This window comes from Setaria italica, chromosome VII, assembly GCF_000263155.2.
Source record: "Setaria italica strain Yugu1 chromosome VII, Setaria_italica_v2.0, whole genome shotgun sequence".
Classification (NCBI taxonomy): Eukaryota; Viridiplantae; Streptophyta; class Magnoliopsida; order Poales; family Poaceae; genus Setaria; species Setaria italica.
In genome coordinates, this window is record NC_028456.1 from 3,601,445 (window position 1) to 3,624,654 (window position 23,210).

At 43.5% G+C, this 23,210-nt stretch overlaps 1 protein-coding gene across 8 annotated transcripts; it reads left to right on the plus strand.

Annotated features, from left to right (window-relative positions):
* The first annotated feature begins 1,375 nt into the window (after positions 1–1,375).
* LOC101772210 (polycomb group protein EMBRYONIC FLOWER 2) lies at positions 1,376–22,680 on the plus strand. 8 transcript variants are annotated; one of them, XM_022828014.1, is made up of 24 exons: positions 1,386–1,656; positions 1,801–1,982; positions 2,227–2,350; positions 3,116–3,990; positions 4,296–4,455; positions 4,577–4,632; positions 6,370–6,484; positions 6,569–6,704; positions 6,790–6,858; positions 7,446–7,582; positions 8,086–8,145; positions 8,288–8,412; positions 9,331–9,386; positions 12,167–12,219; positions 16,256–16,309; positions 16,388–16,447; positions 16,793–16,839; positions 16,921–17,096; positions 18,535–18,661; positions 18,780–18,828; positions 19,942–20,025; positions 20,165–20,244; positions 22,191–22,280; positions 22,385–22,680. In XM_022828014.1, the coding sequence occupies exons 4-24, from the start codon at positions 3,956–3,958 to the stop codon at positions 22,497–22,499; spliced, it is 1,884 nt and encodes a 627-aa protein (XP_022683749.1). In that variant the 5' UTR covers positions 1,386–1,656; positions 1,801–1,982; positions 2,227–2,350; positions 3,116–3,955; the 3' UTR covers positions 22,500–22,680. The 8 variants fall into 8 exon arrangements, 4 of the variants coding, with proteins under 4 accessions (XP_022683749.1, XP_022683751.1, XP_022683750.1 ...); XM_022828016.1 differs by having other exon boundaries at positions 3,770–3,990; XM_022828015.1 differs by having other exon boundaries at positions 1,801–3,722; positions 3,870–3,990.
* Positions 22,681–23,210: the final 530 nt, after the last annotated feature.

Consider the following 23,210-nt stretch of genomic DNA (forward strand, 5'->3'; position numbering starts at 1 on the left):
ATCACCTAACAATATTTGGAATATGAAGAAAAGGAAATTTAGGCCTTCATTTGTTTAAGTAGTGTTCTTATTCTCTTGAATTGTTGAGCATTAGCTCAACTCCGTGAGATGTTACATTCATAGGGCATCCATCACAAGATCTTTCTTTTTTTTTTAACTTTTTTGAGGCCATTACGCTCAAGTGACTACTTGACTCAGGCCGTCCCTAGGGACGTGCAAGGTGTGTGCTTGTACAGGGCCCTTAACACATGCAGGGCTCCTTAATCATGCACTTCTTTAGCTTGTAGTCATTGATAGCTTTATAGAGAAATTAATATTGCATATAGCGAGAAACGTTACATGCAAAGGGAAGGATGCTTGGCATACACAGGATCTTGTGATGTGTAATCAGCCAACCTTTACGACAGCAACTTAAAAGCAAAGTTTTTTTTTCTTTAAAAAACACCTAATGTGAGCGTGCTATTGAACAAACTTTGTAAGATAACATTTGCATGAAATTTGAAGCTGTTCGCTCATAACTTAATTTAAATAGAAACTATTTTGTAATGTCTTCTCTCTTTCCCCCCTCGTAAGTATCTCCGTAACTCTGTGCGTATTCTCTCCTTTTTTGAAATGAATCGCTGTGGCCCCCACAGTTTTACTAAAAAAACCTTAATTTAACGAGTGTTTATGTACTTGCATAAAAGGTTCACCGAGGGCTTCAAAAGCACATTTTCATCTCTTTTCATGCTTCGCTCTGCTTAAGTGCACCTTAATCAAAAAAATTGATCATAACACTCGAGTTCCAGTGTCGCTATTTAATTTTGTGCACAAATCCGAGTGAATTAATTATAATATGGATCAAACTAAACTTCTATAGCAAATATTTGTCAAAAATAAACTCAATTGTTTATGACTTTACTTATGCGCATTATTATGCTAAGACTCAACAAACGTATGGATTTTCCTTAAAACAGCATACAATTAAGCAAAAAAATTTCTTGATCGTTGCTTCATCATCATCAGGGCCTAACTTTATTCATGGTACAGGGCCTCTCAAATGACTGGGACGGCCCAGATCGACTCTTTGTTTCATCAAGGGGAACCTCTTGGATAACATCTGTTCTTCCAAATGTTTTACTTTTTTCCGATCCGTTCTTTTATACATGACGCTAGTTATCTCAAAATTGAGCTATAATCAGGTTCATATATAAAAAGGAAAGAGAGAGCCTCAAGTGTCGGATACAAACTGAAATAAAAAAAAATATAGATCTCGTACGAATGTTCTTTTTTTTTTCGAAAGACCGTCTCATATGCTTACATGCCTGTCTGGATATGATTTGAAATGCGAGCATTCAATTTCTAGCCGTATTTGTTCGAATTCTTTCAAAATAGTACGGGGAATGGATATAGCACGGGCAATCGAACCGTTGTACAGAGCGGGCACAATCTCACCTGCTCCTCCGCCGTCCGCCGTCCGTCGTCCGCCGCCTCGTGCTCCCCTACTCCTCGGCCCCCGGCCGGTCCCTCCGTCTCTCCGGCGGATCTTCCATCGACCGCCCCTCAGTCCTCTGATCCCGACCTCCCGCCACAGTGCCGCCCTTCTGTCAGTCGGTACAATGGGGTTCAGCTCTATCCACATCCACGTGGGATGGATTGGTTTCGCATTATTTGGTTGTAAGTAATCCTAGCTTGATTCCCTAGTCTGTTTCTTCTCGATTGAACCCAATGCAGTTCCTTCCTCCAATTCGATTTATTTGGTTGTGGAATTTATGTCCGGCGGTAGTGCCTAATAATCCAATCCATCCATGGTTCAATTAGGTTCTTCTTCTTCGGCATTGTGAAAGATGCCAAGATCGACGCCGGTTGCAACCAGTGAACTTCTTGGCAAGCAGTTGAGGTCCGGAGGCGTTCATGTTCCAACAAATTTGGGCGTTGAACTGAACCCTGATGCCCCCATGCCAAGTCGGCTCCTGAAATTCGTTTTTCTTCTTTGCCCCAATGTACTCCTTTGGTGCCATTGTTCGGTTTGCATTACTATCTTCATTAGGTGCTATTACATGTTTTTTGCCATCATCGCAAAACGATCGGGCAGTAAGTAGCTGTGCTGTTAGGAATAGATTCCCTGCCTGATTAGAAATATGCAATCCAGGTTTACATTTGTGGCATGTATATTTGGTTCCTTGGTGTTTCCCATTTCATATGCTCTCTTTTGTATGATAAGTTATTTTACTTTTGAATTGATAGATCAACTGTGGGAGTCCTCCTTAGCCTGTGCAGGATAAAAGTACTCCACTGCTTTGTTTCTGCTAAGAATCTTTTAAGCATTGCTCCTGGATAATGGGCTGTAGCATCAGGTTCTGTAAAGAAGGTACACCTATTTTCAGCATTTCCCATATTTTGCTTACAGAAATGCTAATTTGTAGCTGCTAACCCCACCTTGTGCAATTTTCTCCTTGTCCATAGAATTGTCCACTCTGGCGGCAGTGGTTGTGTTGCCATCAGATTTTCTGTTTATGCTGTTCTGAATTCTTGAACTCTTTACGTTTCACTTAACAAACACATTTTTTTGTTGTTACTTTTGATTTTAAAATATAGGACAATTTTTTTGCTAAAACATGCAGGAGAGCTGCATATCTTTGTATTAAGAAGGAAAAAAGAAGTCTTACTATGCTCTTCCAAGCAGAAGAGTATGCATACTAAACATTCACACTCACACCCTGATACTAGTAGATGAAATTAGTACCACTTACAAACAATAAAACGACCAATGATAGAATATGACTTGGTCGCGTGAAATACTAGAGCTAATTCATCTTTGAAGGTACTTTATAGAATTATATGCCAGTACAAATATATTTTTATCACCATTGTTGCGCCTGTCACAGGAACTTGTTATCGTTAGTGATGATGTGGTTCAGCAAGCTGTATGGGAGGCAAGCTGTTCGAAGGGTTGGAATTTCTTATTATCTTAGGATCTTGACAACTTCCAATTATTTTAGATGAAAAATAGAGCTCCTTTACTGTTCCAATGGATTTTTGTTGGGTTGTGTTTCTTTCTTAAAACAACACACTATTAATATATTACTACAAAGTAGGTTGCTGATTATTTAACATATGACTCTCATGGGTCTAGTGGTTGGGGAGCAGAGAACTTGCCTAGCCCACCTGGGTTCGAGGACCACACTCCACGTCTCCACATATTGAAACACCAGCAGGAACGTCTTCCCCTCTGTTTCTCATTTTTTTATTATTTAACATATAATATGATAATAATATCAATCTAAATCACCAAGGAGCTAATAATGGCAATAAAAATTCTTATTTTTTAAAGGCATCCCTTAATTTCAATTAAATCTATCCATTTTGCAGTCTAACCAACAGGCCCTGGGTTGATCTTTATTCAGGAATCCAGATACATGCCAGCTGTGCATTTACAGATTTATTGCCCCTGGTGTTACTCAGAATTCACCATGGCTTTATTTTGTTTTACACTAGCTCCCATTGTTCAATTCTTCAATTTACTGTGATCGGTCCTTCTGGATCCATCCCCCTTTTCCACTAAAGTCCATTTGCACACACCCTTTAGACTTGACCCAGCACAGAATAAAACTCCTGCAAGCGAAGGCTCCAAATCTCCCGATTTGCAGCCACTCTATCGCCGCTGCTCTTTGAATGGATCCAATCAAGGGAGCAGTGATCTCCCACCCCTACTGAAGATTATTTGAAGTAATACTTATTCAGTAAGAACTATTTTTGATTAGTTACATTTTTCCCTTTTTTTTCCCAGGAGCAGCCAGTCAGATCTGCCTGCAGGATCCAATCCAGTTCCTGGATAATTTCATCGGTAGAAATTTTGATTTATGTTATTGATGCAACCTGTCGATAAGATCCTCTTACAGGCACTTGTGCTCTTGTGCGTGCTGGATTTGTTGGGATCCTCGAATCCACGGGAACCAAGGTGCTCATCCGCTGGATGTCTTGCCAAGCTTTACCAGATGGTGTTGCAATGTATTACCCTAACTTTTTTCTTTAATCTTGTATGCTATGTGTGTCTTACGTTTGGCATCTTTCTTACCCCTATTTGCAAATTTGAAGTGTCTGGGGTTCTTTGGTACATGTTTTCTTCCATATTTCTGTGACCACTTGTGGGTGTAATGGTCTGGGATTTGGTAGTCCATATATTTTTGTTAGTGATTCAATTTCTCTGTGCATCCTTGGCATGTGTATATAGTGAACGCCTGAATGGGATTCTTGGTTTGAAGATGGTATGCAATCTAGTCTTTTTGCAACTTGTATTTGTACTATGTATACAGGAATACGGGTTGCATATATGGATCTAGTTCGTCTTCAGACAAGATGCATCATTCCCAGTCAAGAGATGAGTTGCCTCCAGATTGTGCTGACAAAATTCATGCCTTATATTGCAAGCATGTTATACTCTCTGACATTATTCAGAAACGAGCCAATGTAAAGGTAAAGTTCATCCTAAAATTGTAAACCCTTCTTTTAACATTGCACACATAATAATCACCGCACAATAGCAGCCTTAACTTTTTAAGTACTTTTCTACATCCCTGATAATCAAACTTTGCAGCCCTCTTTTCTTCAAAGGAACCTTCGTTACAAGATACATGCCAAGCAAAAGAAGAGGTAACATCCTTCAATGGTTTAGGATTTCACTATTTCCTCCCTATACTGGTATTATTTTGCATTCAGTTGAGCTTTTAGAGCAGTTTCGCATTCTTATTCTATTTAGGGTTTTGTTTTTCAGTATCATTTGCTAGTGACTTTGTTGATACGATTTCTAATTTGCATAAGTAAGAAATGAAGCTTGCTTGCGCACTTTACACTAGAACTTCTGGTGATCAGGTTATGATATATCCATGTGCGGCACAGCTTCACAGACTTCATCACAATTTGGAGGACAATCTAGCTTTTGATTCAAAAAGCACCTACTTTTTAGTTAAAAAACACAAATTGTCATTTGTGTAGTAGACATGCCCAGGGCCCAGGATGTTTCTTTTCGCACAAAATACAATCCAAAACTATTTGTTCATCCTATTTGGATTCATATAAATAAATCTTCATGCATGCATAGTGATGGTACTGTTTGACCTACATTTTTCTTTTGTGAAAATTTTCACATCACAGACTTCATACATGCATAGTGGTGCACTGGTGCTCCTGTTTGACCTACATTTTTCTTTTGTGAAAATTTCCGCATCATAGATCCTGTTTCAGTACAACAACAACAACAACATAGCCTTTCAGTCACAAGCAAGTTGGGGTAGGCGAGAGTTGAAACCCAACAAGAGCCACAAATCAAACAAGAGCCACAAATCAGGGTTCGGGCACATGAATATCTATTTTCCAAGCACTCCTATCCAGTGCTAAATCTTTGGGTATATTCCATCCCTTCAAATCTCCTTTTATTGCCTCTTCCCATCTCAATTTTGGTTTTCCTCTGCCTCTCTTCACATTACTGTCACGTCTTAGGGTTCCACTACGCACCGGTGCCTCCGGAGGCCTTCGTTGGAGATGTCCAAACTATCTCAGCCGGTGTTGGATAAGCTTTTCTTCAATTGGTGCTACCCCTAACCTATCACGTATATCCCCATTCCGGACTCGATCCCTTCTCGTATGACCACAAATCCAACGCAACATACGCATTTCCACAACACTTATCTGCTGGACATGTCGTCCCTTTGTAGGCCAACATTCTGCACCATACAACATTGCAGGTCTAATCGTTGTCCTATAAAACTTGCCTTTTAGCTTCAATGGTACCCTCTTGTCATATAAAATTCCTGATGCTTGGTGCCACTTCATCCACCCCGCTTTGATTCTATGACTAACATATCTCGTTGTAGCATTGATCCCAAATATCGAAATGTATCCTTCCTGGGCATTTTCAGTACTGTAGCAATATGTTGGGATTTTGAGTTTTTGACAGTTCTAACACCAAGGCTTGTAGAATCTTTGACCCGATTAAACTGGAATTGAAGCTATTTTGTGTGGGAAAGTTTAGTACCTCTCGTTTTTGGGAAGCCCCAGCAGCTAAGGCAAGCAAGTTATATAAAAAAAACCCCATAGAACCACAACATGTTTTACCTTTTTCAAGATTAAATGCTATGTTGGAAGTATGAATCCAGCATCAAGCAGGGAAGCTAGAAAGCTAATTCAAATGGCTGTATATCCGACATCACTTTGTTTCTAGAAGCTAATAGCTACATAGCTGGAGCTTCAGCACGACAAAAACAAGATGATAGCCGGGCTGAAGGACTAAGAAATTATTAAGTTTGTTTCAGTGAATTTTGTGGTAAATACTGACATGCTTGAAATTTGTTTGTTGCAAATACTGAACTTCACTTGTGTTCTTGAATATAGGATTCAGATAACCTTATCACTGCCTGGAAGTTTAAACCCTGAAATGCGGGCACAGAATATCTTTCCATTATGTGCTTTGTTTGCTAAACCAATTAGTTCTGTTTTGCATGAAGGGGTAAGTCTATCTTCCTTTACTTTATGCAACTGAAATTTTATGCCACCAAATGGTCCCTTTCTCATCTATGACATGACTTCGCAGCATTCTCCAGTATATCAGTTCACCCGGGCTTGTTTGCTGACTTGTTTCGATGAATCTGGATGCGACAGCCACACTGAAGCCACGTTCATCATTCAAGACCTGAGGACTTTAGCTAACATTATCCTTGTTAGCTGTGGTATATTGTGCATCCTATAGGATTATCTGTGTGTTGTATTTCTTTGATTTCATCAAATTTGATTATTTGTCTCTCATTTGTTAAGGACAAATTGGACAAACACCTGATGAAAATAACTTCTCCAATAACGATTTGGAGAACTCTTCTCTTCAAAGTACGTTTATGGTTGTCATTTTGTGGCAGATATTGAATAGTTGCTAAAATATATTGCCTCATATTGTCATTTGTATCCATAATATGGAACACCAAAACACTCCTTTCTGATATTAACACTGACGGTCTCTGTCTTAGTGTTCCTGTGTCTGTACTTTGTAGTCTGTTCTGCTTATGGATTCTATTAGCTCACACTATTCTGCATCCAGCACGCCACAAACATCCTGGAACCACCTGCCTTTCACTTCTGCAGTTACCGGTGGATAACTAGTTAACATAATCCCTTACCATGTTAGCCAACACAAGAGTTGGCCTTGTTTGCTTGCTATACCAAGAGAGCGCATAAGTATCTTTAAACAGAGACTGCATTAGTACCTTTTAGCTGAAATAGCCAGACCAATATGACGTTATACTTGTGAGTAATATGAAATATTCTTCTAGCTGATGGGGTCTTCACCATTGTAGCTTCCACCCTTATAGAAAATATAGTATAAATATGCGTCTTCTGGGCAGAGTGACAGGTATTGTCTCTTAGAAACAAACCATATCCTTACCAAATGAATTATTTTTCATGATGCACTTTAACAGAGCTTGAAGGGCAGTGTTTCTGGGGTAAGATACCGAAGGATTTACTTTGTTCATCATTGGAGAACTGCGTGGATTTAAGCTTAGGACGGACTAAGCAGTTTGCTTTGTCAATTACTATGAGCCCAGGCTTCGTAGAGGTATGCAACAAAGTCCTTAAAGTATATATTGTGCATATTCTAAAGGTTAACGTCTTTTTGTAAAGGTCTACCTTATTCCCCTTAACGATGGAATTGTTCGGTTCATCACCTGAACTTCTTTTTTCTTGGTCTGCTTAACCGTTGAACTTCTATTACGGAATCACTTCATTCCGGCATTCCCTGGAACCAGTTTTGAGAGTGTATTTTCCCACTGTGGTTGTTACATAACCAGCATTTAGCTACCATGGCATTGCACATGGGTGGTGTGGGTGTATGCCTCCACACTCCCAGTTTCGTGCTCTCTTCAGCTCAAAGTTGGTGCTTTGTTTTATTAATGCAAAATCACCTAGTTCCTTACTCCCAGGGCCGTGACTGCTTTTGGGTTCTACTTTCTCCATGTTTTCGTAACATATCTTTCACTTCCATTATGCTTATTGCACTTAATGGTAACACTATGCTAATCCTATTCTCTTTAGTTACTAATTGTTAATTTGCTATTGCAGTCAAAATTTCTCAAGCAGGACAGTTTCTTGACATTTTGTTCTCGTAAGCTTAATTCTGTGGTACTATCCTGCCTATTCCTCTCTTTCTTGTTCAATCTACTTAATATTTATTGTTTTTTCTGTGACAAAAATAGTTAAGTACACTTACCTTGTAATGTACTTACTGTACTTTTGCTGAGATTTTTGAGCCTTGCTGTTTCAGTGTCCATATCAATTACAAGTAAGCGTATGTGCACAAGAGGCTGGTGCAAGAGACATGTTTAAATCTCTTTACAATTCTTACTTATATAATGATGTCCCACCATCTTCTTTACCGCATATCATAAGGTAACAATAACTCATTCTATAGAGCTTGTCTCATGTTATTAATTGTTCATTTCTTCATTCTTTTGTGCTCATTACATTACCTCCCAATATAGGAAGGGTTGTGCTTAATGCTTGCGTGCTCTATCTCCAAATGCGATACTTTTCTGTTTGGATTATATTGAGAAGGATCTGTAGATTATTACATCTTGTCCTTAGGTAGTTTAATTGGGGAAGTGTATGTTGTGACTAGGTTGATTTTAATACAGGATCTTTGTTATGGTAAAGTGGGCCGGCCCTGGCCTGAACCAGCTCGACAGCAACAGATAGGATTAGTTGTTCAAGTTTGTTAGCAAAATAGGATTTGTTCGTGGGTTTGTTAGGTGCCTTGTGTCTATAAAAGGCTGCCGCGAGTCCTAGGTTAGGTAAGCAGAAAATAGATCAAGAGAGCATCTCAGAGCCTCCTGCGGGAGGGCGAGTTAGTCTATCTATTCTGCTGTCCATATCTCCATTGTCCAATAAACAGTCTATATCAATCTTGCCCTCGTTAAACATGCTAATGCGAAGTGTTATAAGTTGTTGTGTATGTCGTGATGCATCTGATTGTGAGTCTTTGATTAGGTTGACTATGCTGCAATAACTTTCTAATAGCAGCTGGTAAAATATGCTTTTTAAATAATATGAGTAATGTTCATACTTTAGAACTGGGCTTTAGATTTGGGAGTTGGCTCTTATATAGTATGTCGCAGTCCAGTGGATGATGATGTAGACCAAGTAGCCTCACCTGACATTATTGGCAAGGAATAGAGTTTTGCTGGGCCTAGCTATAGCACCTTGCTTTATCTTTATTCTTTATCAAATACATTGGCACGTTGCTACACCTAACTTCACTGTGAGAAGTTCCATTTTTTTGAAAACTTGTGAGAAGTTCCTTTCCCACAGGTTAAGAGTTGGAAATGTGCTCTTTAAGTATGGAGACAATATTTGCAAGACAGAAGGTACACATGCATAAGCCAAGAACTTTGTTACCTATATTTTGTTTGCTTGATAGGATCAACATTGGTTTGTTTTCAATTTAGCTGTCACACATTTTTTCCAACACAAGATTTGCAAAACCCCCATAACTCGGTAATGTTATTAGAGGTAAAATAACTATGTGACTACCCTTTATTTATTAGCGTGTCACTATATGATGTGGTAACATGCTTGAAGAATCACCTATACCATTCGGTAATGGTAATTATTGTTCTGGAATATTTATGTGTGTACACTTCCTAAACAGACTCGTGTCACAGCAAAAGAAGTTTTAGTCCCATATTGCTTAGAATAGGTTGTGCCAAGGAATGCATCTCATGTTAATATAGATGCAAGGATGCAGAAGTGTACACCACAAGATACTCCTATCTATAATCCTACCTCTGTTCTTTTCTTATCTGTCATTCAGGACATTGATACAGATGCACATTTGGCCATTATGTTTGATAATTGTTTCTTAGTGAAATTATTAAAAATATGATAAATGAAAGTTTTCCTTATGATGAATCCACTTATAACATTTTCATCTATCAAGTCCTAATGATTTCATGTGGTGCACATATTCTAAAATAAGATCTATTTGCTAATGGAGGGGGTAAAGTGGAAGTCAATGATATTACATTTTTCTCTTATTCTTCTAGTTTTCAGGTTTGATTGATGTGTTGATCCTGGTCGGTTTGCAATTTATCACTTTATACTCAATAACTAGTATTATTTTGAGGCACCAACATGATACAATGGCTCCTTCATTAACCATTTTCTGTAAACAACAGTGCTGTTCAATTATGCATCCTTCTGACATCTAAGTTATGTTTCACACTAATAAACTGAGAAGTCAAATTTATACCATATATATTGTTTTGTTGAATATAGGCAGGGAAAAGAATGTAAGGGTGACTCCGGTTAATTATTCTTTAGAAGAGTTCATACTTTTATGAGGAGCACAGCAAAAATGTTTGGCAGATACCAGAATCCTAATTCTGTAGGATGCTTTTAAAATAAAATTTTGTACAGCATAGGTGACCCTGTTGAGGTAACTGAATCTGAATGATGACTACCCATTACCCAAACAAACTCATTTGCATTTGAGGTGGAAGTAGAGTGCGCGGTGGAGCTGGTTGTGTCATTTTGGGAGGCAGAGGTGGGTAGAAGTGCTGCACAGTAGGTGGCTGTGGATTGGCTTTCTCTCTGAGTGTGCCAGACCTATGGCATGTGGCCCCACGAATTTTCGGTAAAATATGAACTATCGAGACTATTTCCACGTCGGCTAACCGGATAGAGGTTCAAATGGCTTGTATTGAATTGTTTGGAGTAGTAAAATGAGTCGAAATTTCGTTTGGGCTATTAGACAAATAAACAGGATTGTTTGGTGTGGTAAAGTGAAGTAAGTAAAATGAGTCGAAATTTCGTTTGGGCTATTAGACAAATAAACAGGATTGTTTGGTGTGGTAAAGTGAAGTAATGAACATCAATTTCGAAAGGATTTCAATGTTTTGTTTGGTGAGACACTTACAATTTAGGAAAAATTGGGTTCGTGACACTGAAAGATTCATGTTTTAGAAATTTATCATCGAATCGTTCGGTACACTTTAATACCATCAAAAGATGTCGCCATTTAGAATTTTACCACTCCGTCACGTTTTCCATCCATACTGCCGTTTCTTCATGATTTCTCTTCTTTCTGCCGTTTGGCTCTCAACCTTTCTTCTCTCTCCAACCAGTGAACGGAGGAGCTGCTCCCCCTCCAACCAAACCAGAGGAGCCAGTGAGCCGCATGTGCTTGCTGCTTTCATTGGTCAGGAAGTGAAGGGCCATTGCTGCTTCCATTGGTCAGGAAGTGAAGGGCCCTTGCTGATGCGTGCTGGGTCTGGGTGCTGCCACTGCAGGATCTAATTCCCTTGCCATGGCATGTACTACAGCAGTAGCAGGCAGCGAGCTGCAAATCCTCAGTGCCCAGCTCTAAATCGGCTTCATCCTCAATGGAACACAAATCCATTCAGCTCCTCTGCAAGTGCCATAATGTACTTGACCCCGACGGGGAGAGGTGTGACGGGACACAGTTGGCTCACCGCGGACTTTGGCATAACCAAGCTGGGGCAGCCATGGCTGGAAGCTAGCTTGGGCGCAGTGGCCGAGCCGAGCTGGGGGCAACGAAGTGGGTTGATGCGCGGGCAGGGCGGCGGCCTGCAGCCAAGCCAAACTGTTGCGCGGCTATGTGGCAAGGTGGAGCTGATGTGAGGCGTGGCCATGGGTTGAGTAGGTTGCGGCACGGCGGCCTGCGGGCTGCCGCCAACAACCTGGGCGCGGCGCTTGCGCCTGAGACGGAGAAGATGAACAGGAAATAACGGAGATGACGTGGGATGGATGAAAAATGTCATGGAATGGTATATTTCTTAACAGTGGAATCTTTCAATGGTATTAAAGCGTAGCACATCAGTTCGCTGGTAAATTTCTAAAACATGGATCTTTAAGTGTCGCAAACCCAATTTTTCCTACAATTTAAGGTCTAACTTAGCTGCTGGCCTCATTTGGCTACACCTGGATTGCCAGCTGCTTTTGCTTTGTTTGATAGCTTTTCATGCCCAATATTGTAAGTTAAACACTCTAGAATTGCTCTGTCTTCAATTTTGCATCCCTTACTGACAGTTGTTATTTGAGATATTTTTGTTTGTTGTTAAACCTTTCCTCTTACATTACACAGTTATAACATTTTTATATTCATTTATTGAACCCTTCTTACCAGTTACTGAAGATTTTTGCTGCTCATTTTGCTTGGTAAAGTGTGGAAGCTTCACGGTAAAGTTTGGAGCAAAGTTCCTTTTGTGTTATGTTTATATTTTACTGTTTTGTGCTAACGATTGTCTCATATTTTAGTATAGAAAGAAATAACATGTTTGAGATTAAAACAAATAGCTTTTGTTATTTTGTTCAGCTTCAGCCACATTGTTGTCTCTTTTTTGCTAGCAAGGAATTTGAGATTGTGTTTTCGTTGTCCATACCTTCAACTGATATTTATATTGAAAGAAGTTGTTGGCCAAATGGATCACTTTCTCATTCCAGACTTGGACAATAGCCCAGTTTTGGTACATATACAGGCTGCCAACCAAGAGGTAGCTTGGTGGCTAAGCAAAGGGGTAAAATAGGAATAAAAGCTAATAAAGCTACTAGACTTAACTATCAATCTCCCCCTAAGTCTAGCAGCTTTTACATAGAAATGAAACCATAATTGGTGATAAGGTGCACGTAGGCACGAACCACCCACGGATACTAGTGCTCACAGGCACTAAGTGCATACAGGCACTGCTAATATATTATTCTATCACCATAAGGACTTAACTCTTGGAACTTGACTCTTCCTGAGTGTTGATGTGGTTGCCTTGATGCTCCCTTCCTCCAAGCAGCTCCTTCATGGAAGATAGGGTTCTTCGCCAAGGCTTGAGCGCATCTATCTGCCTCACGGCGTGCTAGGCCGTGTGTCCCTCAGCCTCAGCAAAGGAGCGAGACTCACCGTCGTCGCGCGTCAGGTGAAGCATGGCACCGGTCCCGTCCCGTCCCGGCATCGGCTGGTCGCCCAGAATGTCCGCCATGGTGCGGTATCGCAGTGGCTCGCCATCGTGGTGCGTGTCAACGCGGTCCTTGTCGTGAGAGAGCGGAGTGGCAAAACTCACCGAGCAGGGCTCATTGTGAGCCGGTGTTGACGAAGCACTGCTTGGAGGAGTACTCGTCGGAGTCGGTGGAGGACTCGCTAGCGCCAGTGAAGAGCTCGCCGTAGTGGGGACTGAGGTAGGCACCCTCAGCGAAGAAGAGCTGCCACTCCCCCAGCTCCCTCGAAGTGGACATAGTCGCTGTACATCGAAGTTGAGCTGCCATCCATCATCTTGCCCCGCACCATCTCCTTGGTGACAAGCTGTGCCACCTCCGGGTAGAGGACGTAGAGGTTGTTCTTCCCCCTATCCACCTTGGCGAGGAGGCGGCTTCGTCGATCCCAGATGCAGAGCACTCCGTTGTCGATCTCCACGCGCGACCTGTTCTCATCCAGCTGCCCGAGGCTGATGATCGAGTTCCTCAGCGCGGGAATGTAGTAGACACCGGTGAGGAGCCGGTGCTCGCCAATCTTGGCGACGAGGACGACAGAGCGGATGCCCTTGATCTCCATGGTTGAAGAGTCGCCGAACTTGATGGAGCCGCGCATGTTAACATTCAAGTCGGAGAAGTACTCCCGACGCCCGGTCATGTGGTGTGAGGCACCACTATCCAGGAACCAGCCGTCGATCTTGTCGTCGCTGGTACCATCGCCGAGGGAGACGTGTGCGCGCGGCTCGTCGAGGTGGAGGAGAGCTGTCGCGGCCGGTGCCGCGAGAAGAAGCTCGATGGTCCCGTGAGCCAGGAACAAAGCTGGCTCCTCCTCCACAGCCTGCGCAACGTGGGCCTAGCTGCGCCTCGGTTGGCGGCACTCTCTAGCCCAATGGCTAGTCCTACCATAGTTGTAGCAGGTGTCGTCTCGTGCGGCCTCGCGCTCTCTGGCGGCACCGCCCTGGGCGCCTCCTCGTGCGCCACCCTCGGCACCTCCTCGCGCCTTGGGCGCCTTGCGCAGTTTGCCGCGCTTACGACCGCCTGCCGAGGAAGAAGACTCCTCCTTCCGCTCCTTCTGGCGGGCGAGCCACCTCACCGAGGTGGAGCTGACCACTAAAGATGACCTCCCCACCAGAAGAAGGCTCGTTGCGGTCATTGAACGCCTTGAGTCGCCCCGTCAGCTCCTCAATCGACAGTGCTGAGAGGTCAAGCAGCGTCTCGATGGAGATAGCGAGCTACGAGTACTTCGGAACGATGCGCAGGAACTTCGCAACGGCTTTCTCCTCGTTGATCTCGTCGACACCATACTGCTCCAGCCGCCGCATCAAGCAGGAGAGGCGGAGGGCGAAGTCGTTGACGTCCTCGCCCGGCTTGAAAGCCAGACGATACCACTCCTGCCGAAGCTTCTGCAAAGTGGACTTGCGGGCGCGGTCGCTGCCAACTCGAGCTGCAGCGATAGTGTCCCAGGCGGCCTTGGCAGTCCTCTTCCTCGAGAGGTTTGCCGCCATCTCCATCGGGACCGCGGCGTGCAACGCCTCGAGTGCTCGCCGTCCTTATGGCTGTCGACGTCGCCGTACTGGACCGCGTCCCACATCTCCCGCACCTGGAGCTTCACCTTCATCATCGAGGAGCACTCCATGTAGTTGGTCTTCGTCAACATTGGCCACTGCGTGCTACCAACGAACTCTCGGATGATGATCTTCACGACCCTCGGGGGTCGGTGCCCGGAGTCGAGGTCGGAGTCGAGGCTGGACTCGTGGACGGAGCTCCTCCTCCTCCAGGGACGCCCGCCGTCCGCGCCTCGACGCAGATCCTGGACCCACTAGTCCACCCCCGCGTTCCGCCACCGGTCCGCCAGCCCAGAACGGTGGCCCTGCGCCTTGGCACCGACGCCCTGCATCGCACGCCTTAGTTCCATCTCGTCGCGCCGCGCCATCTCGCGTGTCACCTCCGCCTCCTTGCGCAGCCGGTCTACCTCCAGGCGCCGCTGGGTAGCGGCAGCCGCTGTCGCCTGTGCCTCCTCTGCGGCGAGGCAAGCTGCCTCGGCTGCGCGTGCCGCTGTGGTCTCCATGGCTGCTGCGCGCGCTGCCCAAGCCGCAGCCGCCTCCCGCAACTCGGCATCGCGCAACGCCGCCGCGCGCCGCTGGTCCTCTCGCCTCGCGGCCTCCGCCCCGCCTCTACTTCTCGTGAACCGCAGCCGCACGCCGTGCCCAGCGCCGCTCCAATGCTGCCTCCTCCTCAGTCTCAATGCGCCATCCTTCTCTCGGCACGTTGCATCGCCGCTGCCGCCACCGCCTCCTCACACCGCTCCTCCTCGGCCACCGCCCTGCGGCGCCGCGCAATGCTCGTGGCCAAGTGGTGGGAGGAGGTACAGGAGGAGCCCCTAGAGCTGGCTAGGAGTGCTCGTGGCCCACCGACAACTACAGCTGCGGGGCTCGCGCCGCCTACGCCACCCGCGGCCGGTGCTCTTTTGGAGCTAGCCATGGGAAAGGTGAAGGAGAGAGGTGAAGGAAACCGCTGGGAAGAAGGGGAGGGAGCCGCCGTTGGCACCCGCGCTGCCCTGCCGCACGCTCCTCCGCGCGCTCCGCTGCTCCTGGCCGCCCGCACCCGCGCCGAGCTGCTCTGCGCGCGCGCCGCTGCTCCTGGCCACCGCGCGCCTCCTGCGTGCCGCCGCCGCATCCGCGCCGAGCTGCCGCCCGCTGCTGGCGCTTCGCCCGAGCCATCTCGCTCGCCGCCGCAACAGCCGCTCGCGCCCGAGCCGCCTCGCTATCGTGCCGCGCCGCGCCCGAGCCAAGCCCAAGCCGCCTTGCTCGCCGCAACAGCCGCTCGCGCCCGAGCCGCCGCCACTGGATCCGGGCTGCGGGATGGTGAAGGACACCCGTCGGCCGCTGGATCTGGGCCGGGTGGATGCGCCGCCACCGCCCGTGGTAGGTGGGCCCGCGGGGAATGGATGAGCACGGGAGAGAGACAGAGGAGCACGGGGAGCATGGGTGCTTCGGGAGAAGAGAGAGGGGATGAGAAAGATAGGCTCTAAATACCAATTGTTAGCTAAATGGATCACTTTCTCATTCCACACTTGGACAATAGTCCAGTTTTGGTACATATATAGGCTGCCAACCAAGAGGTAGCTTGGTGGCTAAGCAAAGGGGTAAAATAGGAATAAAAACTAATAGAGCTACTAGACTTAACTATCAGAAGTAACATCCATGTTTACTCTCTTTCGATATCATAGCTAATATAATGATTTTGGTTATGTCAGGGTCTGCAATGTCACTTACTCTCATCGCATGACCGGTTCAACTTTGGGTTCTTGGTTCGTAAACCTCTAGAAGTAACCTTCTTCAAACACGCTCAATTCTTTGGTAAATAGTCTATTTACTTGTTCTTACAGATATCTAAGAAGGAACAGGTCGTTAATGTTAGTTTGAAGCACAATACCTGGACAAATGAGGTAAGAAGATTCAAATGTATGTTGCTGTCTAGTTATTAAGAAATAAATGAAACTGATGTACATATATATGCATGCCACAGTCAGTGGTTTACAAACCTTTTAAGTTTAACGTTCCTCTTATTCTTCTGCTAGTTTAACTCTCATAGCTCTGTTTTGTTCTTGCTTTCTTTGGATGTAAAAGTCAAGGGTGCACCAAAACCCAGTTAAGAATTTGGATGCTTAACATGGAAGATCCAATGGGTTTTTACATGAATGACATTGGAGATTCTTGCATACTGAATACCATTTTAGATGAAACATTTTTGCACATAAATGTCTGGAAAAAACTAATGCTGTCATTTCCAGGATTTTCCTGCAGGAGTTGATCCGAGACAAAGAACATTTTCCTTCTTGTATGCTTGTTCTCCCTTGCCTTTTATGATTTATCACTTCTCTATTCATCCAAATTTATATTAGTAATAATGGTTCATCAGCTCAAAGTATAAGAAGCGTCGAAGAATAGTTACAATGACTGAGGGGATCATTACATCAAAAGTGACTGAGGCGATCGTTCCGTCAAAAGCAACTGAGGTGATCCTTCCATCAAAAGCAATTGAGACGATTGTTCCATCAAAAGCAGCTAAGACGATCTGGCATGGATATCTAATTGGTATGGGATCAAAATTACCTGTAGATACCCATGTGCAAAAGGAAATTAGTACATTTATAATCTTTTTCTTCTTATCCTGTGAAATGAACTAATGTTAGGAGTACTGTTAATGGTTTTAGTTTCATATTAGTTATGGATCTAGCTAGGAAGTGTCATTAAAGCAGCAATGACTCCCAATTCTCTAACATGCACCATGTCAGGTTTCCTTTCACATATGGGTTGGACAATTCAAATCTTTTACCTCTTATCTTATTTGATTTGCATTTTTTATATTCATATTATAATATACTGAAATCCTACCTGTTCATGATTACGTACTTTGTCTCCTTTCCTTGTTTTTAACTTAGTTTAATAGTTATTTGTTGATCAAATTTAATTTAGGGGAGAAAATATATTTTAAACTGCATGTTTTCTGTAAGATACATATATACAGGTTGGCCACATGGTCCAAGCGGTAAATTTTTATAAAACCCTTCTTGAACAATTGGTCTACACCATGCTAGTCTGTAAAAGTTGAACTCTTCGACATTTTCTTGGTGTAGCTTTTCGAGAGATGTTATTGAATAGAGTCAGTACAGCCTGATAAAGTGGCTGTTTATATATTTGTGGCAATCATTCTGCTGGCATATTGAGAAAAACTTGCATTATATTTTGACTTCAACACTTAATTTAGTTACATCTGCGTACCCTGGTAATAACTAAGATGTGTGATGCCCTAAAATTATTGCATATTTCACAACTGGATACCCCTTTTTTATAGTGCTGACTTAAATCCCTAAAAGAATGATATCTAAAGATTAAAGCAATGAAAATTTGTCTATGGCTTCAACTAATATTGTGCAGGTGAAATCCTGCTGATAGGGTTTTGGCTACCCCCTTGGATCTGGGGCCTAGAGGGAGGGAGGGAGGGAGGGGGTGCCCGGCGCCCATGGAGGCGGTGCAGGGAGGGGGAGGGGAGGCTGAAGCCTGAGAGCTGGAGAACTTTAGGGTTTTACCCTTAATTCCTTTCTTGATTAATTTGGTACATGGGGCCTCTATTATATAGAGGGGACACGACTTGGCTCTCAAGGAACCCTAACTTACTTGGCTTGCAAGCCATCCTAATATCTAGATCCTTCCTAATTCCTAATCTACTATGCAAGATATACGGCAGCTGCCTGGGGGCGCCGCCGCTACAGTGCTGCGTGGCCCCCTGGCGCAGGGGTCCTGCTGGACCCATTGGGCCCATAAGGCCTGCTGGCCCAGTTAGGCCCCTTTTGCCCCTGGCGCCCAGTAGGCCCTCCAGGTCCCTAACACCTGCACACATAGTATGTGGCTTCTATAGTGCCACATAGGCAATAACAGCTGCCATTGTATCTCTGAAATGCCTTGCACATAGCACATCAATTTTGTTTCTGATAGTAATCATGGATTTTCTTGATGATGCCTAATTTTTCAGGGACTTCTGTGTCAGACACATCAGTTGATCCTGCCTATTCAGTACATGGCGGCCATCTTTCACCACCAAGAGTACTCCAGTTTGGAAAGACCAGGAGACTATCTGTTGATCAGTTGGACCCCAGAAAGTAAGCTCTTATTTTCGTTCTTGATACCATGTTACTCAGTTAATTGTGTCTTGAATCACCTTTGATACAAGTTGTTCGATTAACTCGTTGCTTTGTTTACGTTTATATCATTTGGCAGTCAGCTACTCCTTCAAAAACGTCAATTCTTCCATTCTCACAAAGGACAGGTGTTAAACTTGTGCTCCTCTTTTCATCCATATTGTCTTGTTCCCATCCTACACTTTTCTATCGATCTTGACCATAATTCCATTGAGCTATGTAGGCTGCACATATTGCCATGACCGTAATTACCTCTAAGCCTCGGTCAAGATCAGCTACTGCACATAGTGCCATGACATTAATGCTTACGCAGTCATTTGATCAATACTGCTGCTCTATTCCCTTAAGTAAATCGAGGCTTTTCAATGGATATCCTTTTTTCCCTTTCCCTAGAATGACATTATAGCATTTGACCAAAAAAAATGGAAGTTAATTAGTTCAGCAAACACTAACATAACTGTTTTCAGTTGAAATTAATGATTGTTTTTGGGCATATGATATTTGGTTGCTAATTTTGCATGTTTTAACTAATGTTTTAAATAGCGGGCTAAGGGGTTTAGCAGTGGGACTATAAAAAAGCTAATAGTGGAGCTAAATTGTACATGAACTCAAGTAGCGTTACCATGCCTCAAATAGCTATAGCGGGAGATTTTAAAACCTTGGTTTTAACAGAATAGGGAAGCTTTCAGATCTAAATGTATTACTGATAATTAGCCCATTGAAAAAACCAAAGTGAAAAATTTTCGTTCCAAAGTTAAATTTGTGCATTTGGTTTGTCAAGCGAAGATAGGTGACAACCTTGCTAGGATTATTCATTTTCTAGCAGTGTCATAAATGATAGAAATGTTGTTATATCTGTAAGGTTGAGTGGCATACCAAACAGGTGGCAACTTTATACTTGGTTTATTTCCTTTCTAGCAGTCAGTCATAACTTCTTGCTGGCATACCGGATACTACTTGGTACCACATTTTCACAAATGATCAACTAATTTGATGGGAAGGCCTGATATAATGTTGTAGGAAGTATTTGAAGATGTTTGCAAGGCTAGCTGACTTCAGTTTTGTTTTCATGTCCAAAAGTTTTTGGCCAATTTTCAGCTTTAGTGTTATGCTCTCTGTGCTGGTAATTTAATTTGTTGCCCTTGAGCTTTGCTTCCCATCATCTTGCTAAGTTAACTGCCTCCAATGATTCATTCCTATATTTGCAATCTAGCTTAATCATCTCCTTATACTTATTGTAGCAAATGGCATTGGAAGAAGTTCTCTCAGATCATGATAGTGAAGACGAAGTTGATGATGATGTTGCTGACTTTGAAGATAGAAGGGTAGATACTCTTTTTTGCTCTGTTCTTGTGCTAGAATGGAATATGAACAGTCTGCTACCTTAGCTTGAGCTTCATTAAATATGTATTTGCTGTGTAATAGTTTAATAGTTTAGTTATTTAACTTTCTGATTAAATGCAGATGCTTGATGATTTCATTAATATTTCGAAAGATGAGAAGTCTATCATGCATATGTGGAATTCATTTGTTTCCAGACAAAGGTCAGGTCGATCCCTAATATTTCCATTTAATTCCTGGCTAGGTAAATAGAAGTGATTTCAGTTCCTGCTGTTGGTGCACTAGCTCAAATTGTCTTTACTACTATGGCATGTTTTAGGATGAGTCAATTCTTTCAGTGCCATCAAAATTTATATGACTTCCCTCAGTGCCATAGATAGAATCCTGTGAAATTCCTTCAATGCCATTGAATTTTAGATTTATCCCCTCAATGCCATTCCATCCATACTTCCATCCATGTGCTGTTAGGTTTAGTTGGAAAAGGCAATTTTGCCCCCTCCAAGTTAGGACCCACCTGTAAGTAAAGTTGTGAACAAATTACCTTTACTCATAACTGGGCAAAAGGTTCTCTGTTATCTTCTTTTATTTTCTTCCCCGACCTTATCCTCCCATGTGAGTACAAGACCATCCATTTTCCTGTTCTTTTTTCTTTCTCCAGACTCCAGCGAACATATCAGGCAAGCTTTGCTCTGCTGCTCCTCATGCCATAGCCAGGCCGCTCGACAGACGACACGAGTTCGTAGCGCAGTGCTGCCTCTTCCAAGAAAACACACCCTCCATCATCTACATCACCAACCTCCCCGTGTGCCTCCAGACCTTTACCGCCGGGGAAGAAAAAGCCCGAGCCGTCACTGCTGGCAAACCCCTTCGCCCGAGACCGGCACCGCCATCCATGTCCTCCCCACTGGGGCCGGGCAAAGGAGGGGCCATGGGGAGGAGCTGCGGGCTCGGTAGAGGAGGGGCAGCGAGGAGGAGCTCCGGGCGGATGAGGGGGCGATGGGGAGAAGGTCAGTCCGGGGCCGGGCGGAGAGGAGTGTCAGGACCGGGCGAAGGAGAAAGAGAAAAAAAGAAGAAGAGGTGATTGAGAGGAGCTGACAGATGGGACCCTAACCTGGGAGGGGCAAAATTGTCTTTCCAAGCAGACTTAACAGCATATTGATGGAAAGATAGACGGAATGGTATTGAGGGGATAAATCTTAGATTCAATGGCACTGAAGGGATTTCGCAGAATTCTATGGCACTGAGGGAAGCCTTATAAATTTTGATGGCAGTATGGCACTGAGGGATTTGCTGAGGTAGGGTAGCTGAGACTAAATGCTAGTATAGGTAACAATGTAGATAGCTGCTTGTGATCAGGTTTACATTATCCGGTATGTTTGCTAGGGTATAGAATTTTCGACATCCTATTACTAGAAATTAATTTATATATTTGAGTATTCACTATGTCACTGCAATAGTTATGATCTACAGTCATGGGTTAGTTGAGTTATGCATAAAAAATGTCCATTTAACGAAAACTTAGGTCCCCTTTGGTAGGGCTCCGGCTCCTTCTAAAACGGGGAACAGCCGGAGAAGTCACTTTTTTTTGCTCCGGCTTCTCAATACAAAACGGCTCCGGCTCCTCTAGTGTCCCATGCGTGGAGCCATTTTTGGCATCTCTGTTTGGTAGGGCTTCAGCAGGAGCAGCAGGAGAAGCCGGAGCACTACCAAAGTGGCTCTTAGTAACACTATAAAGTTGCAACATTGCCACTAATGATTTGATAAGACATTTCTTAAATCTAATGCCATAATAATACTACCAATGCAACATTATGTGCTGCTTGAATGTCGCTACAAACTTCTTTTTTTAGGAACGCACCATCACTTGTTGATCCTGTAGCAGACTTTTTTCCCATCAAATATGCTGGAGAGTTGCGTAGCATTTTCGTTAAAGAATAAATTGCCTATAGCAGACTTATGACAATAAAAACTAAAAGATATGCTTTGATCCTAATCAGACCGCAATCTATTTTTTACTACATATGACCCTAATCAATCTTTTTTCCTGGAACTACAATTTAGTTTGTCAGACACTTCTACATCTTTGTTTGGACATTTCATTGACCTATATGTGCGATCTTCTTACTGAAAATGGAAGGGTAAAGTGCAGGGTGATAGCTGATAGTCATATGCCATGGGCCTGTAAAGCATTCTCCCAGCTTCATGGACAATTACTTGCACGAAACCCTTCTCTACTAGGGTGAGTGACTGCTACATGAGTTTATGCATGTCTGCGGACTGCAGCAGGCATGCATTTTCATATGTGCTTGTGTTTTTATTGGAGGTTTTCTTACCGCAAAACAGGTGCTGGAGGCTTTTTATGATCAAACTCTGGAACCACAATCTGCTAGATGCGCGCACCATGAACACCTGCAACATCATTATCGAAGGCTTCAGGAACAAAAGGCTCCCCAAGTGAAATCTGATGCATTGAAAACATTTCAGTCATGAACAATGATAAACTAGTTACACTCTTTTCGTTGACATCCTATAATCTTCTTGATGACATGGACTCCAGCTCCAGATTAATATTCTTGATGCCATGAATTTTACATGAAGTGTTGGTTATTCAGTGACTTGGAGAACTCATTTCCTCTTTATGCAGTGTCATTGTACTACACGTTATTTTTTCAGCTCATTTTCTGAAAATTTAGATCCAAGTTTGTTGAGATGAATTCGTAAGCGGCAGCATAAATTTGCAGCACCATGTGCCGAAGGAGCAAGATTGACGCCGTGATGTGGCAGAGATACTAGGCTCCACATGCGAAAAAATCCCCCCATCTGGCTGCAATCCATTGCCTCCCTGACACGTTCTAATTAAGCTCTTTTTAATTGACACTAATCCGAAACTTCAGTGGCAATGATGGGGAAGAACATGAGTGTGGGGTTGTGGTTGCAATGCAGGCAACATGGCAGCACGATTAAGTGTTAACTGGTGCTTAGTGCACAGCTTAGTGGGCTTCACTGCACCACATCGTCTCATGATCCGATTTCGATCTAATATTATACCCTAATCTCTAGCTAATTCTGTGCACAAGTCGATGGATGGTAACTTTTGCAGTCAATTTTGTATGATCCTAGCTCTACGTGTCTGTTCTTCATCTGCCGATGCTGATCAGATCCAGTATTA